Below are 23,079 nucleotides of genomic sequence, written 5' to 3'. Positions count from 1 at the left end.
TTAAACAATCGATCCTGAAGATCGGCGTTAGCTTTCTCCCGACTGTAGTTCACACGTGTGTGCAGAAGCAGAGGCTGCTGGCGTCGCCTCGTCCTGGAAGAGTTTGTTATGTAATAGACGGGAGGGGTACAGCAGATAGTGTTATCTTTATGATGGACAAGAATTCAGTGAAATATTATCGCTGACAGAAGCCTTCAGAGTTCTGCAACCTCAATGATTTGAACCTATTTGAAGTTCATGCAAGATTCTTACTGTTGGGGAGTTGCATCCTAATGAACTGTAATGTAAAAGCTGAAGACGCATTGAGCCCACGTTTCAGCTGCTGGGACAATAAGACGACTAGACACATGCCACTCCTCTCACTGTCAGTGACAGAGTGACACATGCGTTGGTGCGTTGAATGATATTGTAATCACGTAGCTGAACTGGGCTCACACAATACACTCAGTGTCCTTTGTTTAGGAAGCGGCGGAAGACGTTTTACAGACACAATTGTCATTATTTATTTCCTCTTTCTCAAAGTGAGCCATCCAGAATGTTTTTTTTTTCCCCTCTCTGCCCACATCTGCATTACACAACTGTGGATGGTAATGTGGGGAGATTGTTCCTCAGCCACGCTATCGCATCCAACAGCCTCCTCTTGTCTCACTGTCGGGCCTCTCTGATCGCTCACAATAGAGGACAATCGTCTATTAACATAGAGCCACTTTGAATGACAATGGCCGAATCACAGGCAGTCACAGAGGGCTTCATTGAACTGAAACATGAGGTAATCCACACAGCAGACAGTATAGTTTGTTAATACAGTGAGACGTGTCGACCATTTAGTTGATGATAAATGTTAGACTCTAAAGTTTGCTTTCAACTGTTGACATGCGAGTGAATACAATACACATTATGCATATGTTTGTGTTTGTGTTTCATTTCAGTGTATTGGAGCTTCAACGATTAGTGGGCCTGTCACAGCAACTCCATTTTATTATACGTTTTATATAACATATATTGTCCCAGAAATGTTTGCGATAAACAATATTAATGTCATTTTAAGACCATTCCATGCCACATATATATATATATTTATACTGTATGTATGAAAATATAACACCCTACTACACTCTTTCAAAGATTCAATGCTCTTTTAATTATTAAGAATATTCAGACATGTGGGAAAAAATCAAAACATCCTCAATAAATAAACTAAAACCGTAAATATTAAAACAAATATTCTCTCATGTGCCGCGTTCGTCTGGTATCGTTGTAAACAGTTTTGTTTGTTGGATGGACGAGAAGGTTGAAAGACTTTGAACCTGGAAACTGTGATTGACATTGTTTTCTTCTTCTTTTTTTACTATTATCTGATAAAATTAAATGGGATTACAGATTAATTGATAAATTCCTCGCTATATATTTCTTAATCCCTCCATTTGGGCAACTTGATGATTTTTTTGTGACATTTAATGTCAAATAACTTTCTTATTATTGGAAATTAAACTCACTTCTTCTTGTGTTGTTGTTAAGATCTAATATTAGAATCATTAAACACGTTTCTTAGTTGAATCTAGTTTGTCCAGTCTTTCAGTCTCTGTGTGTGTGTGTGTGTGTGTGTGTGTGTGTGTGTGTGTGTGTGTGTGTGTGTGTGTGTGTGTGTGTGTGTGTGTGTGTGTGTGTGTGAAGAATTAGGATGACTAATTTGTTTTTTAGCCTACACTCTAATTAAACTAATTACGAGAGGTGCTGGGAGAATTTATTCCCCATATGGCGTGGGAGGAGCTACATGCTGAGGTTGTGTGTGTGTGTGTGTGTGTGTGTGTGTGTGTGTGTGTGTGTGTGTGTGTGTGTGTGTGTGTGTGTGTGTGTGTGTGTGTGTGTGTGTGTGTGTGTGTGTGTGTGTGTGTGTGTGTGTGAAGGTGTGTGTGTGTCTGGAAAGACAAAGAACTTCCCCTGGTGCCTAAAGGTGGAGATTACTGCAGGGTGAACACACACCTTTTATGATTGTTATGCGTGTGACCGTTGGCCTACAGTGCACAGTGTCTGCAGGATCAGGTTGGCAGTGCAGTAGCTGCGATGCTTCTCTCTGCTCGGTACTTTTCTCGACTGGCATTTCCTAGAAATGGATTCTTGCTGAAGTTTTGTTATTACCTCTGTACTTTTTTTTTTTATATATATATATAGCTGAGATTTGGGGGATTTTATTTATTTATCTTCCTGTGGAAACATGGTCCGTTTTGCTCATCTGTCATCGTGGCACAGCTGGGACCTGCTGCATGAGATTCCTGAGTCGTCTCTTCCTGACATGAAACCAGAGCCAACTGACTGTCAGGTGAGACGTTTGCTGACACGTCTGTGTGCAGGGCTAAGACGGTAGCATTTCTTGCTGCTCCTGTTGATGTTTTACAGCTGCAGCGATTAGTCGATAGAAAAAGAAATGTAATATGCAAACAGCTGTTGTTGTTTTTCATCGTTTTTCTTATTTCTTAACAGTTGTTAGCTTCCTAAAAAGGAGGTTTTTCTTAGTCATTAAGTTTTCGAGTGTTGGTCAGATGGAGAAAACACATTTGACTTTGGGCTGTTTGGACTTTTTTCTCTATTGTTTGACATTTTATAGCGTAAATAAGCGAGGAGTCCACAATGAAACTCGCTGGTAGTTGCAGCCCTAATACGTTTTAATTCACAAAGATTGATTCACCTTTTGAATTGATGAAGTTCAACCCTTTCCCCGTGTTTGTGGTGGGTTTTGTTGGAGTTAAAATGTGTCTGTTAGTGTGGGGGACTTGTGTATTTGGTTGAAGTGCAAAGGTGGCTCCATTGTCAGCTGCTAGAATGATGGGGGGGGGGGGGGGGGGGGGAGTAAAGGGAGCATTGTTTTGACAACTCTCCTCTCTCACCTCAGGCTGAAAGCTGCTGTGTGTGTCACGGTCGGATGGTCATCAGCTCTTCTTTATTGGAACTGAAACGACCGTGAACCATGCAGCATGTGTTGACAACCACGAAGGGGGGTTTATTTTAGTTTCCATTTCCTGGTTGTGAATGTGTGTGTGTGTGCGTTTTCCCATCGTTAATCAACCCACCTGATCAAGGGGAGTTGTTATCAGTTGACTAACATTAAGGCAGTAGCAGAGGGCAGACGCATGTGGTGGTCGGGGGGGGGGGGGGGGGGCTTCACTTTGCCCTTTCTTTGTCACCACTTATTTTAACACAGTCCCTTCCCATTTAAAGATTTTCCTCTTTCCAGGACAAGGTCAGTGCCGCAAACCATGGCGATAAGATAAGGCTGCGAGGCCCCCACAGCTCGCTGCCCTCTGTCCTGACTGACAGGTTTACACAGGAGGCACAAGGGAAACCGTATAAACGTAATAAGTTAACCAGACACGACTGAGAGCGGCTTAGTGTTTACCATCAGGATGCATTTGCTCGAGCTGTTTGAGTATTGTTAACATGCAGAAATATAATCAACTCTGATTTAAAAGCACTACAACCTTTTAGGGCGTCAAACAACAAGTATTTAAATTTGTTTTCGATTAATCGTTTAGTCTATCGAATGTCAAATACATTGTGAAAAATGCCCGTGCCCTCTGTAAAGTGCTTTGAAAGAACCAAACCCAAAGATAGTTAGATTACAAAGATATCAAACAGAAAGCTGGAAACAAAGGTTAAACAATTAAAGCCCTTGATTGGTTACATTTTCTGTCAATCAACCAAATAGTTTGACCTCTTCAAAGTTTTCAGACGTGGTGAGCCGGTTCTTATCTACTTGGGATAAGCAGCTTATTTAATGTGCTTAAACATGCAAATAAACAAAGGGAATTTCCCGTGTGGTCATTATCGGGGCACTTCTTGTTCCTTGTTTTGGCCGGCTAGCTCGGCATTGTTCGAACGTCTCCAGGCAAAACAGTGATTTGAGATAGCACAGAGAATAGTGGACCAACTTCAAACGAGAGTGAAGAAGGAAGCGTCTCTTTACAGTCACGCTGTCATTTTCACGGGCTTTATTCAGATCATTGCAGGGAATTAAAGCTAATCTTGCATAAGTAGTGAGTTGGTTTGTTTCTCACTTCTGAGCAGCCCGTAGAGTCTGACCTAAAGAGCACCAGGATGTGTGTTGGGACCAGGGATCTCCCTACAAGCTGTCACCCTGACTCCACCTCCAAATATTCAGATCAGCCACCCTTTTTATTTATTTTTTTGCCCCGGTCCTGCCTCCTCTTTCCTGCCCGACACAATGAGGCGAGATCCTCCTTGTTGCTATGACTTCAGGCCAGTGTCTGTATGAAATGCAACCACTGACTGTTTGGACAGCAGGACAGAGATACGTCCCGCTTCAAAGAGAAGCTGCTGTTGAGCACGGCAGGACGCAGCCGCCAGACACCGCAAACCAGGACCCCGTCAGCCTGAACGGGACGCTTTGAGGCCCGAATGAAGTTCAACACAAGTCTCTTGGTGGGGGAATAATAACGCGGCAGTGTTACAGTTGTCACTCGGCTATTCTCGGACGGATTTGGCGACACAAGTACGGACGGCGTGGATGTGTGTGTGCTTCCACGGTGGATGTGGAGAAAGAGGGAGAGAGAGAGAGAGAGAGAGGAGGCTAGAAGTTGACACAGCGCAGCAGCTGGTTCCAGAATGGGCTGCGATCCATGAATCCAATTGAAGGATTAGGATGGTTTTTGTTACTTTTGACATGCCTCTGGCTTCAATGGTGAGCACTGTGAATGTGGTGGGAAACTGTCCGTAGCTTCTATCCCTGTGTCATTTTTAATAGCAGCTTCCTGGCCTTGTCTTTTGTGATATTCAAGATGTTTGCTTTCTTCATCCGTTTGTCAGATTTGTATTCATGTTAAATGCCGAAACACGTTTTTTTGTAAGAAAAGCTCCGATATCTGTTTTTTTTTATTGTAAAGACGTAGACGCCAGCTGTCACGTACCTCGGACGTTAAACTAACCAGGGTTCGGTGTGCCTGTTGGTTTGCTGTCAGTAGCACAGGGTCCAGACTTTCCCTGTTTGTCCATGGAGACTAAACACTTCCTGACACCTGTGTCCTTGGCCAGTTGGCCCAGATTGTCCCCCTTAAAAAAAAAAAAGAAATAAAAAAGAAATCCCTAAATGGGTCCAGGCTTGTTTCCCTTTCACTACAGCGACTATAAATGTGTCCCATTTCCCCTTTCACTCTACTTTCTGTGTTAAAGCCAAACGTGTCTATTTGCAGTTATGTCACTCTCCTCTTTGGTCATCATCATTTTAAAAAAGATAAAAGGACTAAAAGCTTTTTGTAAACCTGTAGGACCCCCTCCCCCCCCACTCAGATTTACTATCTTGTTATGCAACTCTGTATAGGCCACTTGTGCGCCTTTTACTCTCGTTAAGTGGTTTCACAAAGCTCTGGCCACGTTCTTCCTAAAATGGGAAATGCTAAACAATTTGCCGAGAGCTATTCATAATGTTTACATGTCTTTTTGTTACATATACATGCCACTGACTTCTATACTTTGATAAGTCTTTATCTGAAGTGTAATGGAAGGTGTTTACTTCTAGGAGCTGGGATGCACAACCTCAGATGTTTTGTATCCCGTGTGCGTGTTGCTGCAAGAAACGTCTGTGCTTCTGCTTTTGTCAACGCTACAGTTTTAGTTAGATTTTCTAACTTAAAGCATAAACAAGTCTTCTTTCTACCAAGCCATCGGAATTCAGATGATGTAAGAGAGGGGGAGATGAGAATCTTTCAGTAATTACCACATGCTTACAGCAATAACTTAGCAATAAGCTTTACCAGCAGCAGTGTAGACTTCACCTCCCAGGCCTCGTCCCCCGGGCTACCCTCTGACTGGTGGAGAGGGTACCTGTACGGCTGCACACTCTTCTTCTCCGTTTCTTTTTAGGTTAGAAGATCATTTCATCTATATTTTTGTTTACACTCAATATTCGGCGCGAGGCTATTAGCTTAACACATCCTGTATCCGACCAAACGGAAGTTTTTGCTGTATTTATATAAATGTTTCTTTTTTTGGGGGGGGGGTTGTGGCCTCGCAGCCTACCAGCTTTGGGCATAAGTGTTTTGCCTGCATTGTGTTTGCATGTGCATGTGAAGGGGGCGGGGGGGGGGGAATCCGTAAAAGAATTTAGTTGGAATGGCCGGTCAGTTTCAGCAACATCGTCCTGGAATGTAAGTTCCTTGTCACTGTGTTTGAAGCGGGGTCAGTGTCCTGACTCCCCACCAGCAGATTCCTCACTCTAACGGCAAAAACAACTGCTTCCTCAGATACTGAGTGTGGCCCCTGTTTGTTTGCTTTGCTGGTGCTCGTAAAGTGGACAGAGATTGCATGAGCGAGGGTGCGCGGCAGGGCCTGCTGACAGGGTAACAATGGAGGGGGGGGGGGGGGGGGGAACAATGGCCAGACTCGGGGGCAGTCTGTTCTTATGGAACAACCTCCTTGTGATGTAATGAGCATTCGCCGCGAAGGAAATGGCAGTCCTTCCCTCTCCTGTTTGTGATCATTAGGATAGCTTTAACGGTCCGGCTGATGTCATCCTCTGCACAGAATTCCCCTCTGATTTCCTGTTTGTCCTGTCCTTGTATATTTCTCTCTTTCCTTCATTGTCTCTTTCCATCCGTCTGACTGGAAACTTTTGTCATTCCACTTGAGTTGACAAAATCCCTCAGTCTGTCCTCTTTCATTTTCTGTTATCATTTCTTTCCCTGTGTAAATGTTTCTCTCTGTCCTCTGCAGGGTCAGGCTCGACGCAGGAAGAACATGACAGAGTACCTGGGAGAGACGAATATTCCCACCCCTGAAGCTCTGGGAGGGGTCGGTGGCTCTCTGAGCGGCGTCGGGGCCGGTCCAGACAGCTGGAAGAACCGTGCCGCCAGCCGCTTCAGTGGCTTCTTCAGCTCCAACGCTGGAACGGGGCCCTTCGGCAAGGTAACACTGATCACACAGACGGGATCACGTGAAGTATAAGAGAGCTGTTTTAAGCAAAGTGGAGCGTTCTCCCCTTTGGCTGTAAAACAGAAATTGAAAAAGTTGTGAGGGGGCCAGATTGCTTCCCAGACATTGAAAAAAAACATTGTCCTGTAGCAAGCAGCAGTGGGAGGGGGGTCGGAAAGGCCGTATCCCCCGAGTTTTGGTGAGGTAATTTCCCTTCGAAGTCTCGTGTTGTTGGCTCGCATACTTTCCTCTGGGAATGAGTAGGTGGAGGAAAAGCCTCGCTCAATTCTTTCCAATGTTCAATTCAAACAACTCGGCTCACTGACGATAGTGTGACATTTTAGGAAATACGTTAACTCGAAACGGCAAACCTGGCTCCGTCCAAAGGTAACAACATCTTCCTTCCAGCACCTCCAAAGCTCAATATTTAATCCCAAAGTGTCAAAGCTTTCCTTTCACTTCTGTATCAGAGGTTTTCAACAATAATAATCAAAGTTCAGTCTAATAAAGCACACACACACTCCTATTGTCTCCCTCTCTCTCTCCCCTGAGGTCACATCCTGCACAGTAACAGATGTCAGATAGAGGCAGTATCTGTCAGTCATCTGTCACTGCCCGTCTCATCTCTATTCACCCTAAACGTCCCCCTTAACCCCTCCAGGGCCAGAGATCCTTCCCCAGGACCTGGACCTCTTGCACCGTCCACATTGTAGGGATGAACCACTGTCAGTGCCTCCTTTCACAAAACTTTAAAAAAGAAGTGCTAAACTGAACTTTACTCCTAAATGCGTTGTACAATTTCTCTGTGTTAGTGGACGTGGAGCAGCAATTTGTCGAAGGCTTTCATGACCCATAAACCCCTGCTCCATCTTCCCCCTCCATGCTGTAGCTTTTGCCCCCACTCCCGAGTCTTCTATTGTTAAAGTGGTCTCAATGCACAGAGCTCATTTTCATAACTACGTAAGGCCTGTCAGACTGAACAAAGGGCTGAGTAGCAGCTACTGTTGGATTTAAGAATTAAGGCGCCAGTAAAGACAGGATTTATATGCTAATGCTCGGACTCATCTTTACTTACAGTTTGAGTGTAACGATAAATCGACACACAAAAGGACAGAAATTGACAGTTATTTTCGCGTCTCCTCTCGCTGTCTCGCCCGCTAACCTTGTTCCAATTAATTAGGCTTGTTCTTTTTTTTAAATCATCCCCGTCTCATCGCAGGAGGCTGACCGTCTGGAGCAGATCCAGAGCAAACTCAACTCCTACATGTTGTTCGGACTGCCCAAGGTGCCGCAGCAGCTCTCCTTCCACCAGGACTCCTGGGAGGACGAGGAGGAGGAGACCAACCTGAGCCTGGAGGACAGTTGGCAGATGCTACTGGACAACTCGGAGGTACAGCACACACAGGCTGGAGGGGGACAGGGGGGGGGGGACGGGGGGGTAATTGTGTTTACACAGACTGGAAACTGAAATCAAATAAAAACTTGGCAGGGGAAAAATGAATGAGCCTAAAGGAAGAAGCAATATTATATACACACACACACACACACACACACACACACATACACACACACACACACACACACACACACACATTGTGAGCACCAAGTTACTACAACTTACTTAAATATTATTGCTGTGGTTTTGTTTGAGGTAAAATAAATAAATAAAATAAAAGTAAGAGCCATGCAAAGCCTCCCCCCCAATATCTATCCATCTATATATAGAGATGTATTCATGCAGTATGTATTAGCATTGGTACAACCTTTTTATCTGCAAGGGAACATTTAAATAAAAAAGAAATGCATAAACCTCCACGTTCACCCATCCCTCCTTAAATGACAGCTGCTTACTCACAGTACAGGTATACTGACATCCTGCTTCCCGGTACACTGCTGACTCTTACTTCCTTGTCATGCGTCTTTGTGTCACCTGCCCTGATTCCCCTGAATGATGCTTACAAAGCAATTTACTCTTTTACTGCTGTCAGTAAACTGTCAATACACGCCACAGTAAACGATGATTGCACAACGTCGCTGTGGCTTCCAGCTGTTAATGTGTACGTGACTAGTCAGGACAGCGGGACGGATCCATATCACCGCTCAGCGCCCCCGCTTCACTGACTGGAAGTTGGTCATGAGAGTTTCTGGAAAACATCAGAACAAGTTATTCTGGTGTTTTGAGAGAATGAATGAATGAGTCAACAGTTTTGTTTACATGACTCATTCCACCGGGCATGACTCGGCAACAACTGCGTCTAACAACACGATATAGTGACCTCTTATGAATATGAATAGCTTACATACAAACAAAAATGTAATAGATGTATACAAATAATACACAAATATAGACATTTAATCTCCATGGACATGGACTTTAGGCAAATTATACTATATATATATATATATATATATATATATATATATATATACGACATGCTGCAAAACCTAAGCACAGCACGTAGCGTCACAAATGTATCTGTTATATTTAATAATATGATCTGCGTTTGTGTGTGCAGTCCCTGACACGGCGACAGTTCCACCAGCAGGAGGCGATATGGGAGCTGCTGCAGACGGAGGCAACCTACATAAAGAAACTCCGAGTCATCACTGATGTAAGTGCAGAGAGGAGCGCTGTAAAGATTAACTGGCTTCTGTACTGAGATAAATGACATTCTTTAGGGGTGAGATTAAACACTATTCTTTATCACTACTCAGTAAGCGATACAAGAAGACTTTTAACCTGTGATGTGCTTTAAAGGCCGTATGTAAGCTTAACCCTTGTGCCTCTGATGTCCTGAGAGGACAAATGTCTGCGTCACAAAACTGCCATAAAAATATTATATATCAGTTCTGATCATAACGACTAATTATTCATGTTTTCAGAATTTTAACCCTTTAAATCCTTTAAATAAAAAGAAGAAGAAACTCATATTCCTTTGTATCACCTCCACAGCTGTTCTTGTGTGGGCTGCTGAACCTGCAGGAGAGCGGTCTGCTGACGGAGGTGGAGCCCGCCAAGCTGTTCAGTAACATCCAGGAGCTTGTCCGCCTCCACACGTCCCTGTGGAACCAGGTCATGCTGCCCGTCCTGGAGAAGGCCAGGCAGGCCCGGGCTCTGCTCGACCCCACCGACCTCCACCACGGCTTCAGGACGGTGAGTTGTAATCACAGCGTAAATATATTCCAACATCTCCATTAACAAGCTGATTCATTTCTGTACTGGAGGTACAAACCCCCACGGACCTTAAATCTTCTGAGAGGTTCCAGTTTGGTTTATAAGCTGTGTCTTAGACATTCTGTAGGTTTGTAATGTCTTCGCTCAGGAGGTCAAACTAAAGTAAAATGACTCATTTCTCAGAAAAGGTTGCGTGTTTTCTTTATCAACTGGTTGAAGTTAGAGGAAAAACCCTTCTCTGTCTTAACCAACCGATTGAAGGTTACAGGAAAAGTATAGTACTCTTGTGTCACTACATATTTCCCCATTTTGATCATTCAAGCTGATGTTTATCACACCTTTTTATTGCATCAGTTTGTTTTTGAAGTACCTTCATATGCCGTAAGAACATAATGCTGTTGCATAAGGACATAAGTTTTCCCTCAGGTTGACGTGAGTAATATCTCTGATGCTTGTATTTCTTTGTGTGTGTTCAGTTTGGCTCCAGGTTCCAGCCCTACATCCGTTACTGCATGGAGGAGGAAGGCTGCATGGAGAACATGCGCACGCTTCTCAGGGACAACGAGCTCTTCAGGACCTACGTCACGGTCAGTCCTCGCCGCCCTCTCGCCTGTGAACTAATCTCAGATGCTCGCAGTACACTCCTGGTTTGTTGTCTTCATATTTCTGACTAATTAATTGTCTGATTTCCTTCCTTTGTCTGGCTCTATGCAGTGGGCGGAGACCCACAAGCAGTGTAACCGTCTGAAGCTGGCCGACATGTTGGCGAAGCCTCACCAGAGACTCACCAAATATCCACTCCTGCTGAAGAGTGTTCTCAAGAAGACGGACGAGCCGTCGGCCCGCGACATCGTCAACAGCATGGTGAGGACGGTGGTGGGATGTTACCGTGTTACCATCATATGGAAATATATTTATTTTTTACTTCATTACATTTATTTGATAACTTTGGTTACTTAACAAATTAGGAATTTTTGCATACAAAACATTTTTCTTTTAATTACATTTTTTTTTTTAAAGCCACTTTGAGCTCTCAATATATTCAGAATATTTACTATTTAATTTATAGTATTTATTGTATTTATTATATATATGTTTATTTAATGGAGAAAATATTAATCCATTATTAAAATAATTATTAGGTGCCGTTCTGTACAAAATATTTCACAATGAGCTCCACGTCAGCCAAATACAAAAGTAAAATATAAATATGATATAACATTTTACAGTAATGCATGAGCAATTATAATGTAATGATATAATATGTATTAGTATAAAGGTCACAGGGGACATTTGCATCGAGCACAAACAATGAACATGTGTGTTGTTCCTCCTCAAGGTGGCTGCAGTCGAGGGCTTCATCAACAGCGTGGAGTCCAAGATGCGACAGCGTCAGGAACAACAAAAGCTGGCCACCATTTCTGCCCGACTAGACTCCTACGAGGCCGTAGAAGGCAGCAGTGAAGAAGTGGAGAAGGTAAGAAACGATTTATGGGGGGGGGGGGGTCGCTTGAGTGCTTTCCCACGTCTTCTTCTTCTTCTTCTCTGTCAGATACGAGACTTTATGTTAACGTTCGGCTTCATGCTTTTTTTTTTTGTCTTTGTCAGATCCTCAAGGAGTACAACCGCTTCGACCTCATGGCTCCCATGAGAGGAACTTCCCCGGAGGAGACTCGACAGCTGCATCTTGAGGGAGCGCTGAAGATGAAAGAGGGCAAAGACAGCAGGGTAAGACCGACTCCCATGGCTGCTTGTAAACACACGATGAGCGCTTCTTATCTTTACACTCAACATCTGGTTTCTCGCGTTCGCCGCGCGGTCGCCTCACATTTCACATAAAACGGTTGACCTGTAGAACAAAAGAAAATGTGTTTCCGTCAGACATGAGATGAGTTTATCTCCTCCGCAGATGGACGTCTATTGTGTCCTGTTCACCGACCTGCTGCTGATTACCAAGCCGGTGAAAAGAGTGGAGAAAGTCAAAATCATCCGCCAGCCTCTCCTCATCCACAATGTCGTCTGCAAGGAGCTCAAAGACCCTGGTGAGGGACCAGAGGAAGAATTGTGCAGTAGAAATGTTCCCTATATGTGTTTTTTGGATTAATATTAATGTGTATGATGCATTTTACGGCTGTAAATGTTTAAGGTTGTGCTCACCTTTATATCACGTCGGGTAGTTTAGTCTTCAGCAATGCATCATATTCTATAAGATCATCACATGTTTGTAGCGTCGCTGTCCTCTGAGAATCATGTTTCTCTTACGTAAGTCTTTTTTTCTTTCAGTTTAGTGATGATGCATTTTCCAGCTGAGGGTTTAAAAATAGTTTATTTAGCTTAAGAAGTAGAAGAATTCTTCCTTCAGCTTATAACAAACCAAATTTGGAGCTGGGTGAAAAATCTTCAATCAATCTTTAAAGTAACAAACTGTCGGACAGATGTAGTGGAGTAGAAGTATAAAGTAACATACATTGGAAATACTCAAGTAAAGTAAGCGTACCTTTTATAAAATGTACTTGTGTAAATGTACTTAGTTACATTCCACCACTGGAGATCACAGACTGATTATTTTGGTGCTTTTTGTTTCTGTAGGCTCGTTCATCCTCATCTACCTCAATGAGTTTAAGAGTGCAGTGGCAGCTTACACTTTCCAAGCCAACAGCGCCGCCCAGGGGCGAAGTTGGACCGATGCAATCTGCAACGTCCAGGTTGGAGAGCAAGTTCATATCTTATTAAGAGTTTAATACATGGAGCTGGGAAATGAGATTTCAGAGACTGTGGGTTGCATACTGAATGTGTCTTTTACCCTGCAGAACCAGCTCCAGAGGCTTCGCACTGAGGAGGTCCTCCGGCAGCAGAACAACCTGAAGAGAAGTACGGAGGGCGAGGAGGAAGAGGAGGAGGAAGATGAGAGCAGCAACTCAAGTTCCCCATGCGTGAGGCACAAAAACCAGCAAAACTCAAGGTAGTACACTGTAAAAAATCAACTGTAATATATTCTAAACGCCTGCTATTGTACAAGTAATTGCATCATCGTACTTCCTACAATTAATTTTTTTATTTCTTTAATGAACAAACATCTCAATTCAAGCATTTCTTTCCCCACTGGCATAAAGAAAAAGTATCGTCCAATACCAAATGTTGTTCAGAGTCGATCCAATCAACTGACCAAATCTCTCCTTTCAGTCAATCGGATGGTTCCACTGAGACCCTGTCAGTGATGGACATTGATGAACCAGGCGAACACCCAGAGCCTCCCTCCCCCATGAACCTCGAGGGAACCAGTGAAAAAGACTCTGATGTGGATCCTCCCTCTGAAAGGTCCGAGGTGCAGCAGTCTCAGTCCACGAGCCCCCTCAGAGTTCACTCCAGTGTTTTCTCGGAGCACGATGAGGAGACGGGGCCTGGCGGCAAGGACCTGGACCCCCAGTGTCGCTCGCTCTCCATGGACAGCGCCTACGGTACGCTCTCCCCTAAATCCCTCCTGGAAGATCTTCAGCCTCAACCCGGCCAGAGTGAAGGAGAGGAGGCCGAGGAAGAGGAGGGAGACGGGGAGGTCATGGAGGCAGAATTACACGAGGTAGAAGAGGAGGAGGAGGAGGAGGAGGAGGAGGAGGAGGAGGATGCCGCCTCACTGGGGTCCCAGGTGTCAGTAGTCCAGTCCTCTAAACCTCGCAGACGGCCTCATGTTCAGCCACGACTGCACTGCCTCCAGGGTCTGTCCACTCTGGCCTTGTCCCGCTCTGAGGACAATCTGCTGCAGCGCCTCTATGGTAAAACCCCCTCATCCTACACACACCCACTCAGCTCTAAGGCGCAGGACCAGTTGAAATGTAGGGACATGGACACATCGCCGCTGGCACACAGTAGAAGCCTGACGGAGCTGGGACAGAACTGCACGGAGCTGTTTTCCAGTGACCTCGACCAGTCTGACGACTGCTCAAGCACGACCTCCGGCAAACTCTCTGCCACCCTGAGGAGGGCGGAGGTCAGGCACGGCCACACGGCGCCCACAGAACCATGCGATGGCACCGAGTCCCAAAGCAACAGTTCAGACGGGGAAACGGCTTCAACTGCCTGCGAAGAAAGGAAAGAAGAGTCGACAGCCACCGGTGATTCGGGGGAAATGTCGCCTAAAAAGAGGAAATCACCGGCACAGCAGCACAAGAAGCTGACGCTAGCTCAGCTGTATAGGATACGCACCACTCTTGTCCTCAACTCCACACTCACTGCATCGTAAGTCACTACTTCTGTAAGATTTACTACATTAAAAGCTGTTAATCTTCTCTTTTAACTTCAATTATTCCTCTAATTTGAAGAAATTATATTGAATTTGCTTCTAGATTTGTGTATTAATGTTGTTTGTTTGTGTCTTTTTCTAGGGAGGTATAACCACTCTTCCAAACAGCTGATCAGTGGCATGTGGACATAATAAGGAACACTTGTTTTGCTTCGATGGACTGAATTTCTTGAGACACGAATGCACTCTCTCTTGCTGCCCTCTCCCTTCTGGTTGCTTTTTTTGGACACTGATCGTACCATTATTGCATTTTGAACATTTTCTTTCTTTGCTGTTGCATTGGTTCCCGAATTTCTCGAATGGAAGGGAGAGGCAGAGAGACATTAACTGCTTGCACTTTGCAACGGAAGTAGCATTATTGGGGCTGGGACCTTAAGGCGGACTGGGGGGGAGGAGTGTGACCCGGACTGGAAGTGTAGCTGAATCCTGCATCTTCTCCGTCACCAGAGTCAAAGAGAAGAACACTGAGTCTTGAAAATGCTCTCTACACGTGGCAAAAAAACAAAAACAAAAAAAACAACAGCACCGAGGACATCCTCCTAATATTTATACTACTCCTGGTTTGCTTTAACAAAAAAGAAAAAGAACATTGCACAGTTATCTATGTTAAGTAAAAGAATCACTAAGGAGTGAATATACATTTACAGTCACACAATGGATTAGAATTTATTGTTTGCTGTTTGTGTCTGTTCATGTACAGGTGTGTGTGTGAGTGAATGTGTGTGTGTGCGTGTGTGCGTGTTTGAATGTCTAGTGTTCGAATGATAACATGGTCCTCGATTCCTGACTGAACCAAAACTGATTCCCATCTCCTGTGAACACACCCAACAATGGAAGTAGCCGGAAGATTCCCAACAAAAAGTGCACCTAAAAGGTCCAAAACAGCCGTTCATGTTCCAGCACACAGACGCTCCTTCACTGTTGATGGTGGTTGAAGTGATGCCATTTGGTCTGTTGAACTAATGAGTTGATTTCCTAAAAAAACAAAACAATGACTGAATATGGGTGACTAAAGCTGTTCTGAGGAATATCCTGAATTCTATATATAGATACATACATATCTACATATATAGATATATACAGTAGATATGTATATATCTGTATTTATCTATATATATCTATATATAGAGATATAGATATACAGTATATCTATATCTATATATAGAGATATAGATATACAGTATATCTATATATAGATATATACAGTAGATATGTATATATCTATATATATCTATATCTCTCTCTATCTCTCTCTCTATATATATATATATATATATATATATATATATATATATATATATATAGATATATAGATATATAGATATATAGCTATATAGATATATATATATATATATATATATATAGATATATATATATATATATATATAGATAGATATATATATATATATATAGATAGATATAGATATATATATATATATGTATATATATATATGTATATATAAATGTTATATATATATATTAGATATATAGATATATATATATATATGTATATATATATGGAAGATAATATATATATGTATATATATATGTATATATGTATATATAGGGATATAATATAATGTATATATGTATATCATATATATATATATATATATATGTATATATATATATATATATATGTATATATATGTATGTATAGTTATATACAGTAGATATGTATCTATATAGATATAAAGATTATATAGATATAGATATATAATATTATATCTATATAGATATATCTCCTCTATATAGATTTATATATAACATTATATATATATATAATATAAGATACTATCATTATATATATATATATATATATATAGATATATAACATATATATATATATATAGATTTATATAGATATATATATATATATATCTATATAGATAATCTCTCTATATAGATTTATATATATACATATATCTATATATATATATATAGATATATGTATATATATAAATCTATATAGAGAGATATATCTATATAGATATAGATATATATCTATATATATATTGATATTTATATAGATATTGATATATATCTATCATGGCTTGAGTATACATTCAACTCTTGAGACAAATGTTAAGCCACACACACAAGGGCACAAGCAAGAGCGTGGTCATAGAGTAATGTCTGTATGTTGTTAGTGTACACTAATAAGAAATTGATTTGGGTTGGATATTTTGTAATGAGTGAATCAGTTGAACACAACTTTTCCAGGAGATTTACTTAACATTCACACTGATGTTCAGCTTTTCAGATCAGTGATTTATAACCTTATTCCAAACATCGCCCAAACCAAATAGGTTAACTGTTTACTTTTAGTTTTTTTGTTTATGTGTAATATTTATTATGCCTGCTATGTTTTATATATAATATATTGTTTATATTGTTTGCTTCCATGATTTGTACATTTTTTTGTTGATGTAGTCTTAATATTTCTTTCTTTGCCAGGCATGAATGTGCTATGAACCAAACTCATGCGTTTCCTCTTTCAGGAATGGCGTTAAAGTGTCTTACAGAATAAAAATGCTAAAATACTTGATCCCTCTTTTAATGGTTTAATCCATTGTAATGGAGTGATGTGAGGGGAAAGGCTGAGACTGAATGGCATTAAGCATTAAAGCATCATGAACTGGTCGTACCGCTCTTGTCTCTCGTGTTTTTAACGCAGTCGGGGAACAAATGTGTTCAGAAAGGTGAAGAAGAATTACACCAGAGGTCGTGACCAAGTCATAGTAAAATGTGTCATGAAAAATCATTGTATAGTACGTAAAGAAGTCATAGTATAGTACGTAAAGAAGTCATAGTATAGTACATAAAGAAAAGTAAAGAAGTCATAGTATAGTACGTAAAGAAAAGTAAAGAAGTCATAGTATAGTACGTAAAGTAAAGAAGTCACAGTATAGTACGTAAAGTAAAGTAAAGAAGTCATAGTATAGTACGTAAAGAAAAGTAAAGAAGTCATAGTATAGTACATAAAGTAAAGTAAAGAAGTCATAGTATAGTACATAAAGTAAAGTAAAGAAGTCATAGTATAGTACATAAAGTAAAGTAAAGAAGTCACAGTATAGTACGTAAAGAAAAGTAAAGAAGTCATAGTATAGTACATAAAGTAAAGTAAAGAAGTCATAGTATAGTACATAAAGAAAAGTAAAGAAGTCATAGTATAGTACGTAAAGTAAAGAAGTCATAGTATAGTACATAAAGAAAAGTAAAGAAGTCATAGAATAGTACGTAAAGTAAAGAAGTCACAGTATAGTACATAAAGTAAAGTAAAGAAGTCATAGTATAGTACATAAAGTAAAGTAAAGAAGTCATAGTATAGTACATAAAGAAAAGTAAAGAAGTCATAGTATAGTACATAAAGTAAAGTAAAGAAGTCATAGTATAGTACGTAAAGAAAAGTAAAGAAGTCAGTATAGTACATAAAGAAAAGTAAAGAAGTCATAGTATAGTACATAAAGTAAAGTAAAGAAGTCATAGTATAGTACGTAAAGAAAAGTAAAGAAGTCATAGTATAGTACGTAAAGAAAAGTAAAGAAGTCATAGTATAGTACGTAAAGAAAAGTAAAGAAGTCATAGTATAGTACATAAGTAAAGTAAAGAAGTCATAGTATAGTACATAAAGAAAAGTAAAGAAGTCATAGTATAGCACATAAAGAAAAGTAAAGAAGTCATAGTATAGTACGTAAAGAAAAGTAAAGAAGTCATAGTATAGTACATAAAGAAAAGTAAAGAAGTCATAGTATAGTACGTAAAGTAAAGAAGTCATAGTATAGTACATAAAGTAAAGTAAAGAAGTCATAGTATAGTACGTAAAGAAAAGTAAAGAAGTCATAGTATAGTACATAAAGAAAAGTAAAGAAGTCATAGTATAGTACGTAAAGAAAAGTAAAGAAGTCATAGTATAGTACGTAAAGAAAAGTAAAGAAGTCATAGTATAGTACGTAAAGAAAAGTAAAGAAGTCATAGTATAGTACATAAAGTAAAGTAAAGAAGTCATAGTATAGTACATAAAGAAAAGTAAAGAAGTCATAGTATAGCACATAAAGAAAAGTAAAGAAGTCATAGTATAGTACGTAAAGAAAAGTAAAGAAGTCATAGTATAGTACATAAAGAAAAGTAAAGAAGTCATAGTATAGTACGTAAAGAAAAGTAAAGAAGTCATAGTATAGTACATAAAGAAAAGTAAAGAAGACATAGTATAGTACATAAAGTAAAGAAGTCATAGTATAGTACATAAAGAAAAGTAAAGAAGTCATAGTATAGTACGTAAAGAAAAGTAAAGAAGTCATAGTATAGTACATAAAGAAAAGTAAAGAAGACATAGTATAGTACATAAAGTAAAGAAGTCATAGTATAGTACATAAAGAAAAGTAAAGAAGACATAGTATAGTACATAAAGTAAAGAAGTCATAGTATAGTACGTAAAGAAAAGTAAAGAAGTCATAGTATAGTACGTAAAGAAAAGTAAAGAAGTCATAGTATAGCACATAAAGAAAAGTAAAGAAGTCATAGTATAGTACATAAAGAAAAGTAAAGAAGTCATAGTATAGCACATAAAGAAAAGTAAAGAAGACATAGTATAGTACATAAAGTAAAGAAGTCATAGTATAGTACGTAAAGAAAAGTAAAGAAGTCATAGTATAGTACGTAAAGAAAAGTAAAGAAGACATAGTATAGTACGTAAAGTAAAGAAGTCATAGTATAGCACATAAAGAAAAGTAAAGAAGTCATAGTATAGCACATAAAGAAAAGTAAAGAAGACATAGTATAGTACGTAAAGTAAAGAAGTCATAGTATAGTACGTAAAGTAAAGAAGTCATAGTATAGTACGTAAAGTAAAGTAAAGAAGTCATAGTATAGTACATAAAGAAGTCATAGTATAGCACATAAAGAAAAGTAAAGAAGTCATAGTATCGTACATAAAGTAAAGTAAAGAAGTCATAGTATAGCACATAAAGAAAAGTAAAGAAGTCATAGTATCGTACATAAAGTAAAGTAAAGAAGTCATAGTATAGTACATAAAGAAGTCATAGTATAGCACATAAAGAAAAGTAAAGAAGTCATAGTATCGTACATAAAGTAAAGTAAAGAAGTCATAGTATAGCACATAAAGAAAAGTAAAGAAGTCATAGTATCGTACATAAAGTAAAGTAAAGAAGTCATAGTATAGCACATAAAGAAAAGTAAAGAAGTCATAGTATAGCACATAAAGTAAAGTAAAGAAGTCATAGTATAGCACATAAAGAAAAGTAAAGAAGTCATAGTATAGTACGTAAAGTAAAGAAGTCACAGTATAGTACATAAAGAAGTCATAGTATAGCACATAAAGAAAAGTAAAGAAGACATAGTATAGTACGTAAAGTAAAGAAGTCATAGTATAGTACGTAAAGTAAAGAAGTCATAGTATAGCACATAAAGAAAAGTAAAGAAGTCATAGTATAGTACGTAAAGTAAAGAAGTCATAGTATAGTACGTAAAGTAAAGAAGTCATAGTATAGCACATAAAGAAAAGTAAAGAAGACATAGTATAGTACGTAAAGTAAAGAAGTCATAGTATAGTACGTAAAGTAAAGAAGTCATAGTATAGCACATAAAGAAAAGTAAAGAAGACATAGTATAGTACGTAAAGTAAAGAAGTCATAGTATAGTACGTAAAGTAAAGAAGTCATAGTATCGTACATAAAGTAAAGAAGTCATAGTATCGTACATAAAGTAAAGAAGTCATAGTTTAGTATGTAATAAAAAGTTTTTAAAAGTCAGTATATCAGGAAAAAGTTATATAGTGTGTCGAAAAATGCCATGAAGACATGTGGTAATACAGCATGTTGAAATAAAATAAAAAAAGTCTCAGTATAGAATGTTGAATTCATATTATATTATGTCAAAAGAATAATAGCTTACAAATAAACTGCCCATTATGCAGAATATATACTGCTGAGTATGTTGTGAACTCCCCCCATGGATCAATACAGCTTTATATAATCTTAACCTATAATAATACTTCATGATTTATTGATTGATTATATTTTGTATTATGCATCTGAATCTGCAAAGTAAACTAGGTTATCAAATACATGTAGTGGAATAAAAAGTACAATATTGCCTCTGAATTGTAGTCGAGTAGAAGTATAAAGTAGCAGAAAATAGAAATACTCAAAGTACCTCATGATTGTATTGAAGTACAAAACTTGAGTACTTTTATTTAGTTACTTTCCACCACTGTAAATAGAAATGGGGGGGTTGGAGTGAAGTAAAGTGTTACCAAAGTGCTATTTCAATATGCTTACGGTAGAATTATTTATGGCTACTCAGAGTTAATATTAAACAGGATTCACGTGTTCAGTTTAGTTTCTGGGAACTCATTCAGATCACGTATCTGGTCCAGCTGTCTGTCTGGTCTGAGCGTCTGCCTGTGGTTCCCAGAAAGTTCAAATCTGACCCGTCTCCATAACAAAGTGTCTGACGCACATGTGGGACGTGATTCAGGGCAGAGTGGGGCCTGATGGAACGCAGTAACATCATGGCCAAGGTGTATTTACAGGTGATTATATCAGCTAATCGGTGGATTACAGCATGTTGAGTCCACACAAGCCCCTAAACTGCAGAGAAAAGACAGTGCGGTCCTGTGGGATTTTCTGTTTAATCTGGTCCCAGAATGCAGCGGCCCCTCCCGCTCTCACATCTGGCCCGTCGGGATTTACTCTTGTAATCCTCGATTTTAAAACAATTTTATTATGCTTCATCTCTGATATGCTGGACTTTAATTATTAAAATGCAGCTTTCTATTTTAGCAATGAAGTAATTACACATCCGTGCTCTATTAGCCTTTACTAAGTAAGTAATGGGGTTGTGCCATAGTCAGCTGTGATGTCGGCTACATCCCATATGTTCTTTTTCCAGGTATGTGAAGTTTTTGTCACCTGGTACCTGGTTTTTTCCAAGTTGTGAATCCTGGTTTTAAGATAAATATGTCTATTTTCATTTTGGAGAAACATAGACTTCTGTGGATATATAAAATGCTAAAATATTCACACTTTGCATACCTCTCCCTTTTTGTTTACGTGTGTGTTCTGTGCAGTTCTCTGCTTGTCTGGTCTGTCTGGTGGAAATGTGCACTGCATGCAGATGAGGGCAGACATGGGGTTAACACCACCTGCTGTGGCAGATGTCAAAAACCATGCTGTAAAAAATGTCCGATTAACACAAAGGGGCACTTTGGCAAATCCTGATTATAGGAGCACTTTCATTTATTAAACTCTGCCAATCCCCTGTACTCTTTTTGAGCGGGGATTAAAACCAGGTAGACACCATTGTCTATCTAAACAATCCCTCTCTAAGCTCTAGCTGTTTCCTGGTGCCCTGGCCAGGCCTGGCTGCCTGCCTGTAATCTCAGTAGGGGCTTATAGGTCACTACAACCACTACACATTCCCATTCATCAACATCATCCCCTTTAGAGAGAGTAGGTGATTGGATATAGGACATGTTTTACAGGGGCAAAAAAAAAGAGAACAGCAAACTAAAGCGTGTTTACAAGAGCTGTGCTGTGAAAAGGCCCGTGGACGAGTGGCAGCCATATGGAATGGATAACCCTGTAAACATCTGCCCTCGATCACAACCACGCACTGCCATTAGACTGGCGGCTTTGACCTTCACATGGTGCACAAGAACATCTGGTCCTTTTTCTGCTCTCATGGACCCCTAAAAACAGGGTTAAGTAGACAAGTAACTACAGAGAAACCCATATGAGATGTTTAAAACTCGCTTTGCGACACAGAGATGATGAGAGGGTTCAGTTTTGCCAACCACATAAAGATTTTACTGGTATTGGTCAACACAAGGTTTGTGATAAAATAAATAAAACGCACCATTCTTCAGTTTTAAGCAATTCACACTATTAACTTTTAAATCTCAACACTAACTTTTATTGCATGGCTTGTTTGATCGTATTTGTTGTAATTATTTAAATTAGGTTATGTTGTTTTATAATTTATGTTTTCGATTTAATCTACATTCATTGTTTGTTTTTGCTTTTTACTTTAAAGCACCATGTATCTTTTAAAGGTGCTGTTGCTGCTGCTGCTGCTGCTGATGCTGCTGCTGCTGCTGCTGCTGCTGCTGCTGCTGATGCTGCTGCTGCTGCTGCTGATACTGCTGCTGCTGCTGCTGCTGCGCATACACATAACATAAATGAACAATCTTGATGTTCCTTAAGTTTTTGTCTTCTTTCCTGCCATCGTGATCATCTCACGACCCCTCAGATATATCTTGCGACCCTTTGGAGGTTTCCCAATCCCTAGGTTGGGAACCACTGGACTAAACTACCCAACTATCTAAAATAGATCAACTAGTTCCACCTTTACCAGCTAAAATGGTGAAATTAAATGTGTGCATTAGTATTAACAATTGTATAATGTAATATATAAAAATATCAGTCACAACTTTTACTTGCAATAGAGAATCTTTACATTTTTATATTGATATTTTTAGTATTTCAAATATCTGAGTGCTTCTTCCACCACAGGTCTGTTTGGACTCCTTGACAGAATTAATCACGGCTGATGCTTCCTCTGTTTGACAGTAGTATCAAGGTGATAATGTATTGCCAGCTGCTCTCTGGCATAAATTCATTCCACAAAGACGTGGCATATGCTCGAGGATCAAATGTCTTTATCC

At 39.7% G+C, this 23,079-nt stretch overlaps 1 protein-coding gene across 6 annotated transcripts in view; it reads left to right on the top strand.

Moving 5' to 3' along the window:
• Window positions 1-15,241, top strand: part of plekhg5b (pleckstrin homology domain containing, family G (with RhoGef domain) member 5b) — a 61,385-nt gene extending 46,144 nt beyond the window's left edge. For 4 of the 6 annotated variants that reach the window (XM_029436674.1, XM_029436679.1, XM_029436678.1 and 1 more), the window contains 13 exons: window positions 6,724-6,915; window positions 8,141-8,311; window positions 9,438-9,533; window positions 9,875-10,075; window positions 10,573-10,683; window positions 10,811-10,960; window positions 11,436-11,573; window positions 11,705-11,824; window positions 12,006-12,138; window positions 12,686-12,801; window positions 12,907-13,058; window positions 13,280-14,329; window positions 14,476-15,241. In XM_029436674.1, coding sequence (XP_029292534.1) covers window positions 6,724-6,915; window positions 8,141-8,311; window positions 9,438-9,533; window positions 9,875-10,075; window positions 10,573-10,683; window positions 10,811-10,960; window positions 11,436-11,573; window positions 11,705-11,824; window positions 12,006-12,138; window positions 12,686-12,801; window positions 12,907-13,058; window positions 13,280-14,329; window positions 14,476-14,485 — 2,640 coding nt within the window. In that variant the 3' untranslated portion in view covers window positions 14,486-15,241. Of the gene's footprint in view, window positions 1-6,723; window positions 6,916-8,140; window positions 8,312-9,437; window positions 9,534-9,874; window positions 10,076-10,572; window positions 10,684-10,810; window positions 10,961-11,435; window positions 11,574-11,704; window positions 11,825-12,005; window positions 12,139-12,685; window positions 12,802-12,906; window positions 13,059-13,279; window positions 14,334-14,475 lie in introns of those variants that run through there. The other 2 variants (XM_029436675.1, XM_029436680.1) reach the window with 1 other exon arrangement.
• Window positions 15,242-23,079: the final 7,838 nt, after the last annotated feature.

This window comes from Cottoperca gobio, chromosome 7 (assembly GCF_900634415.1).
Source record: "Cottoperca gobio chromosome 7, fCotGob3.1, whole genome shotgun sequence".
NCBI classification, from domain to species: Eukaryota; Metazoa; Chordata; class Actinopteri; order Perciformes; family Bovichtidae; genus Cottoperca; species Cottoperca gobio.
This window is presented reverse-complemented; position numbering and strand designations above follow the sequence as displayed.